This window comes from Andrographis paniculata, unplaced genomic scaffold (assembly GCF_009805555.1).
Source record: "Andrographis paniculata isolate CXL003 unplaced genomic scaffold, ASM980555v1 Contig32END, whole genome shotgun sequence".
Lineage (NCBI taxonomy): Eukaryota > Viridiplantae > Streptophyta > Magnoliopsida > Lamiales > Acanthaceae > Andrographis > Andrographis paniculata.
In genome coordinates, this window is record NW_026137565.1 from 6,239,713 (window position 1) to 6,254,385 (window position 14,673).

The window sequence follows — 14,673 nt, forward strand, 5'->3', positions numbered from 1 at the left end:
TTTTATATATTGGCCATGCATATACATATTTCACTATAGAAATGTTTATTAATGTTTGCAATTTATTTATTTTTAAATATTAAATATAATATTTCAAAATACAGTGTCTTTCTATATCATGAAATAATAATATTTTCAAGATAGAATATGTAATGTATTTTATGAAGATATACATATACACATATAATTCATATTGAAAACATGGACAAAAACTTGTAAAAAAATGTATTTTAAAGTTTGATATATTTTTTTTCTTTTTTTATTATGCAATAATTATGATTTTTTTATAAGAAATGCAAAAAAAAAAGCTAAATATAATAATAATTGTTACGAGACAAACAAAATAAAATATATATGTACATTGTTACGAAACAAAAATAATAATAATAATTTGTATATCTAATTATAATTAAATACTAGTAGTATAATTTTAGAATTGTACTTATTAACATATAGAAAAATGATGAGAATAATAATACTCCATTGTCATTCAAATCTATTATCACTTTCATTTTTTTGTTTGTCATCTAAATTTATTTTCGTTTCTCTTTTTAGTAAAAAAATATCACTTTTTTTTTACAGAAAAAAAAGTAAAAATTTATATTCTTACATATTTTTCTTTAAAACCTGTGTCCGGTCAAATGAGCACACAATTTGATGACAGGGGCAGTAATAATAACCGCACATGAATTTAATTACACTACACGATCCAATTACTACTACCTTGTTGTTATAAATTTCAGTTTAACAGCCCAATGTAATTATTATACGACAAGACGGGCCCGACCCACTTTATTTTTGACAAGGCCCATCCCACAATCGGGCCCATACGATAACTTCCAAATATTGTAGTGAAAGAGAGAGGCAATGATGGGATGGGAAAAGTAGAATTGGTGGGTAGATCAGTTTAAATGTAAATTAAAGAGTGGTTGAGTTCGTGATTAATTAGTGATTAGGACCTTCCAGAATATATATGATTTAACACATTACCATGAATTTAACTAATGATTACATTAAGGTTGTGGTTCAAAATAAATCAATTATGAGGGTTGGGACACTTTTTTTGTTTTTTCACTTTGGCAACCCTACACTTGTCAAAGGAGTGACAACTTTTGTAAAGTAAAAAAATATGATCAGATGGTGTGAAAAATGAATTTGTAACGGTGACTTGTCGAGTCATTAGTTTAAACTTCGATGGTTCCAGATTCAGTCACATGTGGTTCGTATAGTGTGACTTGCTTTGTCAAGCATAGTTTGCAGAGTATATTATGTTGGCTAAGAAATATGCTTATTTTGTTGATCTAATTTGTATGATATAAGATATTATGTTCCGAAAAAACAAAAAAATATATTATCTTCTGTACATACTTGAAGACTAGTTAATGCGAATTCCAAATTTTATTTTTGAAAAAAAAAAAAAAAGAAAAAAGTTGCATGGTGATTGCCTTTATGCATAAAGTAGTTAAACTAAAGTCCTAATCTTACCAAACTTCATCCATCAGTTTCTTGAAATTGAAAATTTCTGTGTGTATCTTCTTTCTCACCCTAACCAAGATTTGCTTTTGTTTTTATATGTCCATATTGATTCTTGGTTGATATTGACTTTCTCTCTCTCTCTCTCTCTCTCTCTCTCTATATATATATATATATATACATATATGTATGTGCGTGTATGGGGAGGTAATTAAATGTAAGAATTTCAAACTTGTATGCATCATGCTTGGTCAGGCTTATGTAATATTTACGAATATTTATTTATTTATTTATTTATTACCAGCACCGTAGAGTTGATTTGAATTGATGTAGAGTAATGTCCCAAATTAAATGAAAGGTACATCCATCAATTATTGAAATTTGTCGTCGTTCTTATATAGTTGCATGCAGTGGACCTAATTAAATAAACTGATATACATACATTCACTAAATCCCAGAGAAATATATAAATAATTAGTGCTACGCATATAGATGAATGATTACAGAAAAGAGGCACCAATAGTTACCAAATTTGATTGGCACAGCACTCGAATTATATGCTAAAAGCCAAATTAAATGCAAAAGACATGCATCATATATATGCCCAACAATATGTAAATATATTATTTTATTGGTTGGAATTTGATGGGCAAGTCATGGAGGAGTTGAGTTGTTGCAGTGATGAAGCCTAGCTAGCTCAATGGAGGGGAAGAAGAAGTTACTTTCTTGCCAATTTTAATAATTTACTATTACATTAGGGTTTGGGTTTGTTAGGTATATATTAATTGATTGACAATAAACATAAATGGCTTTGAAAAAGAAGAAATTAGTTGTACTATATAATATGAATCGATACACGAGTTCTTTGGATGAACTTAAATGATATGATCAATGATGACAATCGACACATGGTTGAAAATTATGAGAAGAGAATCGGATTCCAATATATTAGTGATAAATTTTTTATTTCATGTTTTAGAAAAATAAAAATAAAAAATAAAAATCCCTAATTGGAAAGATCAGAATATGTGGAGAGAGAGAGAGAGAAGGAACATATTTAGTTTAAAGTTGAAGCCTTGAAGTTAGAGAGAGAAAGACACATACACACAAAATAGGTGTAAGAAAAAGAGTCGTTGAGAGAGATGGAGCAAAGCTAAATCAGTAAGTAATTTATGGCAGTTTGCCAAGTGCACTGCAGAACCTCCTGTTTCTATATTTAATTATTATTTTAATTTCTTCTTCTTCTTCTTCTTCCTCTCTCACGCGCACACACACACACACAGAACCTTCCTTCACCAAACTGTAACTACTCATGTCCCACCATTGCACCATTCATTTCACTATAAAGCAATCTCCATTATTCATCCTTCCAGCTCCACCTATTCTTACCATACCTTTCATTTCTTACCAAAGAAAGTTAAAATTAAAATTTAAAAACAAAAGGCCGACGGGCACCTGAAAATTTGGGATTTTGAATTCAGTCTAGTGTAATGTCGACTTTGGGACATGTTCTGATCATCTTCTTCGTCGTGCTAGCTCTCTGCTCGACCTCCCATGGCCAGTCGTCGTCCTGCGCGAGATACACCTTTTCCGGCAACCAATTATTCAGATCCTGCAACGATCTCCCCTACCTGAATTCCTTTCTCCACTGGAGCTACGACCAGTCCTCCAAAACCGCCAAAATCGCCTACCGCCACGCCGGAGTTTCGCCGTCGCGGTGGGTGGCGTGGGCCGTCAATCCGACGGGGCAGGGCATGGTCGGGTCGCAGGCGCTCGTCGCTTTCCAGGGCTCCGACGGCACGATGAGGGCTTACACGTCGCCCATCTCCGGCTACCAGACGCTTCTGCAGCCGGGAAATTTGAGCTTCCCTGTCTCCGATCTGACTGCAACTTACGCCGGAAATGAAATCACCATCTTCGCCACGCTGAAGCTCGACTCCTCCGCCGTGAATCACGTCTGGCAGGAAGGCCCTGTTTCCGGCGGCTCTCCGGCGACGCACCCCACTTCCGGCCCCAATGTCCGGTCCATGGGGAGCTTGAATCTTCTCTCCGGAGCGACGACGGCGACGACGTCGCCGGCCAATTCCAAGACCAAGAAACGGAATGTAAGTTACATTAATAACGATTAATTCATTCCCACGCGCCGTCGTGATCCACAACTGATTTTCAATTTTTCACAGATTCACGGAGTGCTTAACGCCGTCAGTTGGGGGATCCTCCTCCCGATCGGCGCCATCCTCGCCAGGTACCTGAAAGTCTTCCCGGCGGCCGATCCGGCATGGTTCTACCTTCACGCAACTTGCCAGACCTCCGCCTACATCGTCGGAGTTGCCGGATGGGCCACCGGAATCCGGCTAGGGAGCCAGTCCGCCGGCGTTCAGTACACAGCTCATAGAATCATCGGCATTGTCGTTTTCTGCCTCGGAACCCTTCAGGTATAAATACACATCCATATCAATGCAATCCAATTAACTCTTGCTGTTCCAAATTTTAGTTCAAGAATATCCCTTCGATCTTACTAAGGTTTACATACAATCTCAGGTGTCGGCGTTGCTCTTAAGGCCGAAAAAGGATCACAAATACAGATTCTACTGGAACATATACCACCATTTCATCGGATACTCCGTCATAGTCCTCAGCATCATCAATATTTTCAAGGGGTTCGACATTCTAAATCCTCAGGAAAAATGGAAGAGAGCATACATCGGCGTCCTAATAGGCCTGGCGGCTGTCGCCGCAACCTCGGAAATTTACACATGGTTCGTGGTCTTGAGGAGGAAGAAGTCTGGAAACCATCACAAGAGGCCTGATGGAGTTAATGGAACAAATGGATACAATGGCAGATCTCAGGACAGAGTTTGAAGGAATTAAGGTTTTCGGTTTGGTCCATGTTTTTTGTCCGACCCTCTTGTTCATATACCTCTTGTTCATATACATATACATATATATTTCTGCGAACATAAATTTTCCTAGTAGTGTGATGTATTATTTAGGCACTAGTACAAGTTGTTACACTCGTAGTTGTAATAAACATAGCTCTTGGATATTTATTTATTATTTCTTCGATATATCATACATTCTACTCACAGAATGAAACTACAGAGAAAAAGAATCACATTGTCTCAACATATAAATACAGTTTCGAAGATGATAACAATGGTATCAAGAAGTATATACAGTAGCATTCATCTCGATTCATGCCTTTATTCTTTGCTCATAAATACTGTGAGGTGAAGTGTTGGAATAGCTTCAATGAGTTCAAATTCTTCCCATAGATAATTCAAATTAACAAATATGTACCAACTCTGATTTATTCGTACAACAAAAAACTGATTCGCAGTTGTTACTTGTGCTCAAGAGAGGCGATCTCTTTGACGACTTGTGCTTTGTCCGCTTCAAACTGTTCATCCTCTGCAACAAAAAGTAACCGATGCTCAGCAATAAGTATAAAATGAAGAAATATAGCAGGGTCTCTGCAAATCACTACTCACCTTTGTCGGGTTTAAAATTAGAAAAGAGACGAAGAAGCTTGCTCCTATTTGTGATTAGGACTCCAACAATTTCCGGGGGTTTCTTTTGGTTAGCGACGAATAACTGTAAACACATTAATAACTCAAGTCAAGGAAGTATTAAGATCAATATAATTTTCTTACCAGCCGGAGATAACAAATCATACCTTGAAAACATGGAATGCTTCGATCTGAATGTTCTTGCTCGACTCCTGAAAGGAGAAAAGTACAAAAGTGAGTACAGGACATACAAACTACTACAATCAATACGATTCTGCATATACGTTGCTCTTCTAATCTCTACAATGCTTTTCATTAAAAAATTCCAGGTACACTTACATCCATGATCCTCAGATTGAACACTATTTTCTATTACCTCTGATATTTCTTGGATTTATCGGTTATCTTCTGAGTTTGTGCAATTTATTAACTTTGATTCTACTTTTTCTCATTTTCTCTTAATGTCTTATGATGATGCAAAACATACAATGAAATGGAGTACATATATATGGTCAGGGAAACAATCATACTCTAAGCAGATTCATGAGGATCCTCAAGTTGTCCAGTGAGCAAACATATTGGGTCATTACAGCTGAATTGGAACGATCGAGTAAGATGTCTCCCAAAAGCTGAAAGAAATAAGTCACAAGATCTAAATTCAGAATCAAAGGAACAAAAACTACATAACAAATAGGTCTGCTAAAATCCATTTTTTTAGATGTTTCATCATTACTTTGCATCTCAACTACCGAAGATGCTTTTGTTTATTGTCCAAATGGTCTCAAACCCCACAAATACCCAAAATATGAGAATCGAGCAAGTTTGTTACCTTAATAGCCTGCCTTCTTGTGATGTAATTAGAAGATTCAAGCAACTTTGAGTTATACTCTTCAAAGAACTGTAAATACAACAATATATTGACTCAGAGTTGAAATGAAAAGCTCCTCAATGAATAAATAAGATACTTTCGTCATAAGATTCAAAAGGTCAGGTAGTCACAAGAGATAAAAGGAAATGCTCGAGATGTAATAGGTTATGATCAATAGCCTAAACAAACAAAGAAAAAAAAAGTACTTTATGAAACCATTTAGAAGAAACAAACGACATCATGGATAGTTATATGGGATGTCATTAAATTTTTATTTACTTACCCAATCATAGTTCTTAGAAAGAAATTCAGCTACTGTTGACTTATGCCTTGTCAACAATTCCTGCAATAAGATAAAATAACCTGTTAGCTATAGATCAAGAAAGAAAAATGAAAATATTAGGGCAAGCACCAATATCCTTGAGCTCATGTCTTCCCATGGTACAGTTTGTGATACCAAAAGCATCCAAAGGCAAAAGGATAGATGCTTGAATTACTAAACCTTCTTATTTTCATTTTTGACACAAAATAAATTGTGTTTCCCATTTTCCATTTGACACCATAAGAAAAATATCATCCTCAAGGTTTCACTAAATTTATCATCATGAAGGAAAAAATTAAAGCTAATTTATCGCCATAAACTATACTGCAGTTCCATATCCCTACAAGTGTCTTTCAGAATATTCATGGATCTTAATCAGCATAAGAAAAATAAAATAAAATAAATACAGGAAAACTGTAATGTTCATATATGTAACATATAGTATTACAGACACCTATTCATATAATATTACTGACACCAAATAAGTAAAAGATATTGCAAAACCGAGCCAAAGAAAATTTAGTAAATGGCCAACAAAGTAGCTCAAGGAATACTAACAATTTAAGCACAAATGATTCAGTATCTAAATATAGCAATAAATGCAAACTAGACGAAAAGATATTATTCACAACTTCAGGAACGAATAACCAACCTTAAAAGTAGCAGCAGCATCTGAAGCAATGTCGAAATTTGGGAGTTGTATGTAATCAAAAAACTTCTTCATATGCTCTGATTCCAGAACATATCTACATACCAAAGCAGATTTAGATATAACGATCTAATAATATCTGCAACTACAAATTCAAGAATGCAATAATGGATGAGTAAAAACATACGACAATCAGTTTCCAGTATAAGGTGTGTAATGTTCAAATATTTATATCTATAGGTCGCAATGGAACAGTTTTGAAGTGGGAGATGCTTTCTCAATTTTCCCCTATTATCAAATTTGTTGTTTCAAAATTTTTATATTGAAAAAAACTCAATTCATAAAAGTAGTTTTATATTTTCATTATACTAATACAAGTACATAGAAAAAATATCCGGGTGTGTTTACTTGTGTGATTTGATTTCATGTCTTACTATTCAAATATTTTTTTCTCCTAAAAAACATCAAATCAAACATCTATTTTTTATTTATTATATCATACTAAAATTAAATTTTACATTCAAAATATCACATCAAATACATATTTATATCATATCAAACAACTATTTCAATTCAAAATTTTATTATTCAAAACCAAAACCCAAAACCCAAATATCACAAGTAAACACACGCTTCGTGTTTGAACATAAAACTGATTATCTAAATATTTCATAATACCTTATAAATTAATTATTGAGTATTACAATAAAACAGCTGGTTTATATGTAGAAGTTTAGCAAATTTTTTAAACCAAAATAGCTAGAAATTAATAGTTTTAAAAGTTTCTAGAATACTCCAAAGTATTCTTCAAATATGAATAAATTCTAGAATGCTGATTAAGAGAAGCAATATCCGTTGTTTTATGTACTGTACTGGTATAAATATAGGCAGGGTCACTTATACAACAATCTAAGTCATTTTTTTTTTATTTTCCTTGCATGCAAAGGGCTTTTTTTTTTTTTTTCAGATTCCCATAAATAACAAAAAATTACCCCAATTTTTTCAATAAAAAATACACTACTTACAATATCACAATTTATCAAAAACACTTTCACAATTACCAAGATCTAACAACAAAGATACCACAAAATCTATAAACCCTTCAAGAACACAACCAAATATGTGTTGTAGAAAAATTTATCTAATACGTGTCGTTGAGATCTATTGTCTAATTATTTTTGCTCAATACGAAGTATACTTAGGGTGAAGTCCTATTTTGTTTCATGCAATAGTTATCCAAATAGAATAAATCTAATTTTGTATCGATCACCTTGCAATGCTTTGGTGACGTATGCATTCCCTCAACATCGCACCATAGTGTAATGCCATATCGGCGTTCTCATAACTGGTGTCAAACAAAAAATATAAATAAAAACTAAGAGAAGATTATAAAAACAAATGAAAAAAAAAAAAAATCACTTATTTATATTTCTAAAGTAAAATATTACATATAAAATTGTTTGCATCACAACCATTCATATATCACCATAATTGGATGACTTACCCCAATATCAAGATGTCCATAAGATCTATATTCTTTTCCAAATAGTCACATGCAATCAACTTTGATTGAACTTGTTGCCTCTGTAGATTTGCAACAACTTGAGTAGCATCTTTGCGAGTCTGCAAAATAGTCTTGTTATTTAAGAAAAGAAAAACCACTCCAAGTCCAACAAATATAATAATATTTCATAAACAAGAAAGACATATTACAATTCTTGAAAATATTACCTCCAAACTTAATTTGGGAAGGCAAACTATCAGCAAACGCAGAGTATTGTCACTGAAAAACTCCTGTGTTAATTGAGCACATGCTTCCGCCATCGGCTCATTCTCACTGTCTCCGTAAAGAACTTGCTTCAACTCTCTCATAAGTTTGCTCAACTCCATCAACTATTATAGTTAAAACATATTTAACAACCCATAATCAAGTTTGCAAACAAAAACCATCACAAAAGCTAAACTTCACAAAATCAAAATCAACAAATCATAAAAACCTTCTCATCACGTTTGCTTTCCTTGCTATCCTGGCCGCCGAGATCGACGAAGACCAGCAGATCTCGCGTCTGCCGCACCATCTCGGCCGGGGTCCTAGGCTTAACCTTGAACAACCCCTTAGCCTTGGTGCTATCGCCGCCGCCAGCAGCATCGTTGATTTCGGGCAGCGATAACTTTCGGGCAATTGACCGCGATGCCAACGGCCGCTGCGCCGCCGGCTCGCTGCCCTTGGAAAGACAAGCTCCTATTTTCGATTACTTCACGGATCCCTCTGATTATCACCAATCGGAAACTCCCAACTCCCCAAAACCGCTTAGACTTCTCCGCCAATACTTTGGCTTACCGAAATCGAAATCGCAGCCGAAGTCACTGAAGAAACTAAAACTAAAACTGAAAATTCCTTTTTTTTTACCTTTGAATTAGGTCAATTGACACCTTTTGCTTGCCGGCCTCCGCCTCCTGCTCTAGATGTAGATTTAACCGTATGATTTTTTTTTTTTGGTTTATCTACCGAACAAATTTTTGGCGAGTAAATTGTGATTGACCTAATTTACTGGTAAACAACACCTTGTATTGACCAAGATGATCCGAATTCCATTTATGACGACATCAAATTTTTCACTGAGGGAGTGACTGGCTGATTAATCCTTCGTAGCCGTCTTCTCCAATGAATCCTCACCACACAGAAAGATCATCGAATCTGCAGCATCCTCTACTATTGATTCTGACCGACTTTGGATTATCGAAGAAGAATTCATAATACTATTGCTCCTAATCGCCTGTAAGCAATTACATTATCAGTTTGGGTTTGTCTGACTGTGGTTTCAATTATATATTCGAAATGAATTGTTAATATTTTAATAAGATATTTTATTAAAAAAATAATATTTATTTTTATTACAAGTAAATAATAATATTAATACTGCTTTGAAACCTTTGATAAATTTAGGGTGTGTTTGTGCGGGTGATTGGATTAAATTTTCATTATTCATCCTATTTTTTTTTCCTAAAAATATCAAATTAAATATTTATTTTTATTTTTTATATTATACTAAAAATTAATTTTACATTCAAAATATCACATCAATATGCACATCATATAACTATTCAAATTCAAAATTTTTACTACTCAAATATCAACTCAAAATCCAAATCCTCAAACAAACACACCCTTACTACAAATACTGTAGTAACTCTTTTAAGTGCATTTGAATATTGTTGTATTATTGTGTTAAAAATTAGACTGAGAGTGATTTATTTAATAAATATTTAATTTATGATATAATATTTATAATAATATTAAAAATATGTGTTTAATTATTTTGATAATTTATTTTGAAAAATGATGTTTTTCGATTTTATAATAAATTAAGAAATAATAGTATTTTATTAGTTAACGAAAATTATAAAAAATTTATGATATTTTTGTTGTTTAACTTTTAGCTATTTTTTGTATTAGTGTATAATTAATTTTTATTTAAAATAGAAAATAGATACTTTGATTTGAAATGAGACATTCTGCTGTAAAAATATTACTTTGAACGGAGAAGTATATAAAATAAATATAATTTTATAAAAAAATAAAATTTTATATAAATAAATGATATAAATATCTATTTATAATGAATATAAATTAATTTATAAATAAATTTAGAATTTCGAATGTATATAAATATATTTATATATTAAAAAAATAATAAAAATTAAAATTTTGAATTGATATTAAGTGAGTCACATATAATCTAATATTTTGGCAAAAATGAAAAGCATAGTGTCGGAAAGCGAACCAAAAACACCATAATGAAGTTTTTATTTGGGAAAATTTTTTTTTTTTTATCTCATTATAAATCATAATAATTAGTAGTTTCCCCACCGTTCAAATTTATATCCTTTTTTTATATATAAAGAAATATTACATGCTTCTTTTAAAATAAAATATTTTTATATTTTTTACTATAAAAAAATAATTATTATATATTTTTATTAACATTTTTACTCGATCAAATAAATATATATTTGCACGATCAAAAAAAATATTATTTTTTTACATAAAACATATTATTTAGATTAATAATAATATAAATACAATAAAATAATTTAAAATGTGTGACATACTTCTAAAAATATAAACAAATAGCATACAGTCCTTATGTTATTTTTTGCAAAACAAACAAATTTGTTTTATTTTTATTTTAACTATAAACATTAATCCAATCAAGATAATATTTATTTATTTATTTTTTTTTTTGGTGGGCGGCATCTCCAACTAGAGATGTCAAATGCAGCGGGTTAGTCCCGGACCCGCCTCGAACCCATTCTTAATGAGGCGGGTTCGGGTTTAAATAATATATTTTAGAGCGGATTGTGGATTGAAAATTTTCAATCAGATCAGGTTCGGGGCAGGTTACGAATTTTACAAAAAGTTCGTCCAAACTTGAACCCGAATCCGAACTCGGATATTTTTTAAAATTATTATAACTAATATATATGTACATTTATATAATAAAAATATATTATTTATTTACTTAAATAATTTTAAATATAAAATTCAATTAGTCGTCTGCTCCAAATAATTTTTTAAAATTATTATACCTATTATATGTATATTTATATAATAAAAATATATTATTTATTTATTTATCTTATTTTTATGGATCAATATTAGATTGTTTTTAGTTTTTTTTTCTTTTAATGCTATTTGTTTTAATATTCGATTTAAAAAAATATTTATTATTAAAACAGGTTTGCCAGGTTGGCCTTGAACACGGAGGGTTCGGGGCGGGACGGGTCCTGGGGCCGGGTGAAAGCGGAGCGGAGCGGGTCTCGGAACCTAATATTTCCTAGTGGGGCGGGTCTCGGAGCCTACAGAACCCGTCCCGAACCCGCCCTGTTGACATCCCTATCTCCAACTAAGCGCCTTTAATGGTCGCTGGGTTGGCATTTTTGGCTTGGGTTGGAGCCATATCTAACACCAAAAAATTGGCGTTGTTATATATATATATATATATATATTTTTAATTTTTTTTAATTTTTAAAATTATAATTTTTTTTTAAAAAAATTATTTTAAATTATAAAAATAAAAAGTTGTTTAAAATAATATGAAAAATTGAATATTTGAAAAATAATAGTGAAAAATGGAGTTATGGTTGGAGTAAAATTACTGTAATAACTACATATTTGGAGTTAAAACTGGATAAATAGGAGTCGGAGATGGTCTAATGTCAAAATATGCTTTGCTAACTTCGCTTTTTTTTTTTTTTTTTCACTATATAATAATATAAATATAACAAAGTTTTTATAAAATTATAATATCAAATTATTATTAAAATAAAAATATAAAACAAAGTTGGAAAAGAACATATCTATAAACTTTAGTTTTATAATTAAGTTTAAGTTTTCTTTCTTCTCTTTACAGTTTTAATTTCTCCAATTTTTTTATACAATTATGTTTTTATATATAAAAATATAATATTTTTTTATAATATTATATTAAATTACTATTTAAATGGGTGAAAGTCCGATAAGAATTTGTAAATTTTTAAATTTATACTAGAGCTTTTACTTAAAATAATAATAATAATGAGTTGATTTAATTTCGAAACTAAATATAATTTTATTTCAAATTAAAGAATATTGAAAGTCGTTATTCCAACTAAAAAAACAGCTAATTATGAGCAACTGACAAAATTTTAAAGCATCAAAAAACTTCACAATTTAAAAGTTTCCACCCCACTAATAAGTCATCTTTTATCGCAATAAACCTAATCATTTTAGCATTGCATATACACAGGCATTTGAAATATTCTAGTACATTGTAATGAACAAATGATAAGATGATCCGTTATCTGAAAATGAGCATTGGGTAAATCTTCGGTGGAATTTAATACCTTACAAATTAGACGTTAAACCCTAAACCCTAAACAAGTCATAGTAGGCAATTCATACGTAACAAAAGACTTGAAACACTTGAAGCGTCAGATGTTTGAACTTATTACCCCACTTCACAGCAATTTGTATATTTATCACTTAACCCCCACAACCCATGTGGGCACGGCATACACGGATGGCCGCAACGTCCGGACAATTATGATGGTTAAAAACAAAATATTTCTTATTTATTCCTACCCCCATCCAAAAAATAACATGTGCGAATTTTCATGTTAATAACAACAACAATAATAATAATAATAATAATAATAATAAATATTGTCTCAATGTCAGCCAATTGACGCCATACAATACGGGTCCATACCCAGACGACATGGGCAGTAACACTCATTTTATTGACTGTGACTTGTAAATCAATATGGATAACAAATTATTACTACAAGTTATGAAGTATTATCACTTTCAGAAATAGGACCTTTTTTTTGCACGAACTTCATCCTACAAGTCGGAAATCTACATAGAAAAAGCTCCAATACAAAATCAAATACCTATTTTAGCAATTTAGTAAAACTTGTACGTTTCAACAATTTCGTTCCTATACTTTACAATTAACAGATTTAATTCTTCATTTTTGCTAATTCTCTAGATAGATCCTCAAGATTCAATCCTACCAGCTGGAATTAATTACTCAAAGGATGTTAAAATCGATGCAGATAGGTGACGGCTCATAGATTGCCAAATGGTCGGTACAGTAATGAGTAAAACCACACAGGTATGCAGCTACAAGTCTACAGCACACTGTTCAAGAACAAGTTCAAGGTTCTAAACTAAAACAAGTTTACGATGCTCCGTATATAATCGCAAATTTGTCTGCAGTGAGGCAAATCTGATAGCAAAAACAGTGCAAATCCGATGTATTTCTCAATTATTCTCAAGCTTGTCTGTCAATAAGGTTTATTATTCCATAAGAAACATTACTTCAGTAGCCAAACAAAAATACAGATTTCCAAACAAATTGACAGCGCTCCTACAAATCCGGCGTAAAGCATAACCACAGGCACAATATACTCACACACGTTTTCGAAGCAGCAACCACCACACCTCACCTCACCTCACGCTTAAGCTTTCTCGAACGACATGAGTTTGGTGAATTTCTGCCACGGCTTTGACCAGACTACAGCGCGGTAATTACCGGTGCTTCCGGAAGCATCCTTAGCTGATATCACGAGTTTGTAGTTCGTTCCTGCGACCACCTGCGTCTCCCCGCTGACGACGGTTACGAACTGCAAATTAGATTTCTTCTCCTTGTTGTTCTCCGACACTGCAAATTGTCCGATCCGCACGATTTCCGGATCCTTGGGATTTGAAATCTGCTTCCAACCGCCGGCGAGAGCAGCGGCTCCGTAGGGCAGCGCTACCGCCAGAAGCGAGAGGACGACGAATAGGAAGGGGAGAAATTTGGATGCCATGATTTGAATTGGATTTAGATTTGGATTTTCTGCTAGTGCGAATGGTCTGAGGGATCGTGTGGCGGTTTCCGTATTTATAGTGGGCGATGGATGCCCCACCCGACGCGGAAACTTAAACTTGTGGACCCGCGGCCTTTTGCTATAAGCAATAAGGTCGGCAGTATCTGGATAATTAGATTACTTACCCAACTTTATTTAATCTTATTTTTGTAATATTATTTTAAATTTCTAAAATTATATTATGAAGTATTCAAAATATTTGGATAATATCTACCAAATATATAATGAAAATCAAATGGATCACGGAATTACGTACATTGCCATCTGTGTAGGGAGAACAAATTCTTAATATTTATGTTGAAAATATGTAGTAATAATATAAAATATACTATTCATTCAATTTTTTCCCTAAAAAACATAAATCAAACATTTATTTTTTAGTTTTTATATTATACTATAAACTAATTTTACATTTAAAATTTTACATCAACACTTA

The 14,673-nt window shown here is 32.4% G+C and overlaps 3 protein-coding genes across 3 annotated transcripts; 1 reads left to right on the forward strand and 2 right to left on the reverse strand.

Moving 5' to 3' along the window:
• Window positions 1–2,698: 2,698 nt before the first annotated feature.
• On the forward strand, window positions 2,699–4,569 carry LOC127247609 (cytochrome b561 and DOMON domain-containing protein At5g47530). Its single transcript, XM_051269538.1, has 3 exons — window positions 2,699–3,578; window positions 3,654–3,908; window positions 4,015–4,569. The coding sequence occupies exons 1-3, from the start codon at window positions 2,964–2,966 to the stop codon at window positions 4,333–4,335; spliced, it is 1,191 nt and encodes a 396-aa protein (XP_051125495.1). The 5' UTR covers window positions 2,699–2,963; the 3' UTR covers window positions 4,336–4,569.
• Window positions 4,570–4,647: 78 nt separating this feature from the next.
• On the reverse strand, window positions 4,648–9,619 carry LOC127247610 (putative MO25-like protein At5g47540). Its single transcript, XM_051269539.1, has 11 exons — window positions 8,819–9,619; window positions 8,553–8,714; window positions 8,326–8,444; window positions 8,092–8,166; window positions 6,825–6,918; window positions 6,134–6,193; window positions 5,812–5,880; window positions 5,513–5,611; window positions 5,150–5,194; window positions 4,965–5,067; window positions 4,648–4,884 (listed from the first exon to the last, which is right to left on the reverse strand). The coding sequence occupies exons 1-11, from the start codon at window positions 8,897–8,899 to the stop codon at window positions 4,817–4,819; spliced, it is 975 nt and encodes a 324-aa protein (XP_051125496.1). The 5' UTR covers window positions 8,900–9,619; the 3' UTR covers window positions 4,648–4,816.
• A 4,004-nt stretch (window positions 9,620–13,623) lies between these two features.
• Window positions 13,624–14,241, reverse strand: LOC127247064 (cysteine proteinase inhibitor 5). Its single transcript, XM_051268758.1, has one exon. The coding sequence runs from the start codon at window positions 14,175–14,177 to the stop codon at window positions 13,827–13,829; it is 351 nt and encodes a 116-aa protein (XP_051124715.1). The 5' UTR covers window positions 14,178–14,241; the 3' UTR covers window positions 13,624–13,826.
• Window positions 14,242–14,673: the final 432 nt, after the last annotated feature.

What these genes read in the sequence shown, in the direction of transcription:
- LOC127247609 (XM_051269538.1), top strand. Translation starts at nt 2,964, where the DNA reads ATGTCGACTTTGGGACATGTTCTGATCATCTTCTTCGTCGTGCTAGCT. An exon ending in CCAAGACCAAGAAACGGAAT is followed by an intron (nt 3,579 to 3,653) that starts GTAAGTTACATT and finishes AATTTTTCACAG; the next exon opens with ATTCACGGAGTGCTTAACGC. An exon ending in TCTGCCTCGGAACCCTTCAG is followed by an intron (nt 3,909 to 4,014) that starts GTATAAATACAC and finishes ATACAATCTCAG; the next exon opens with GTGTCGGCGTTGCTCTTAAG.
- LOC127247610 (XM_051269539.1), bottom strand. Translation starts at nt 8,899, where the DNA reads ATGGTGCGGCAGACGCGAGATCTGCTGGTCTTCGTCGATCTCGGCGGC. An exon ending in TTCCCAAATTAAGTTTGGAG is followed by an intron (nt 8,445 to 8,552) that starts GTAATATTTTCA and finishes ACTATTTTGCAG; the next exon opens with ACTCGCAAAGATGCTACTCA. An exon ending in ATGCTGCTGCTACTTTTAAG is followed by an intron (nt 6,194 to 6,824) that starts GTTGGTTATTCG and finishes ATCTTATTGCAG; the next exon opens with GAATTGTTGACAAGGCATAA.
- LOC127247064 (XM_051268758.1), bottom strand. Translation starts at nt 14,177, where the DNA reads ATGGCATCCAAATTTCTCCCCTTCCTATTCGTCGTCCTCTCGCTTCTG.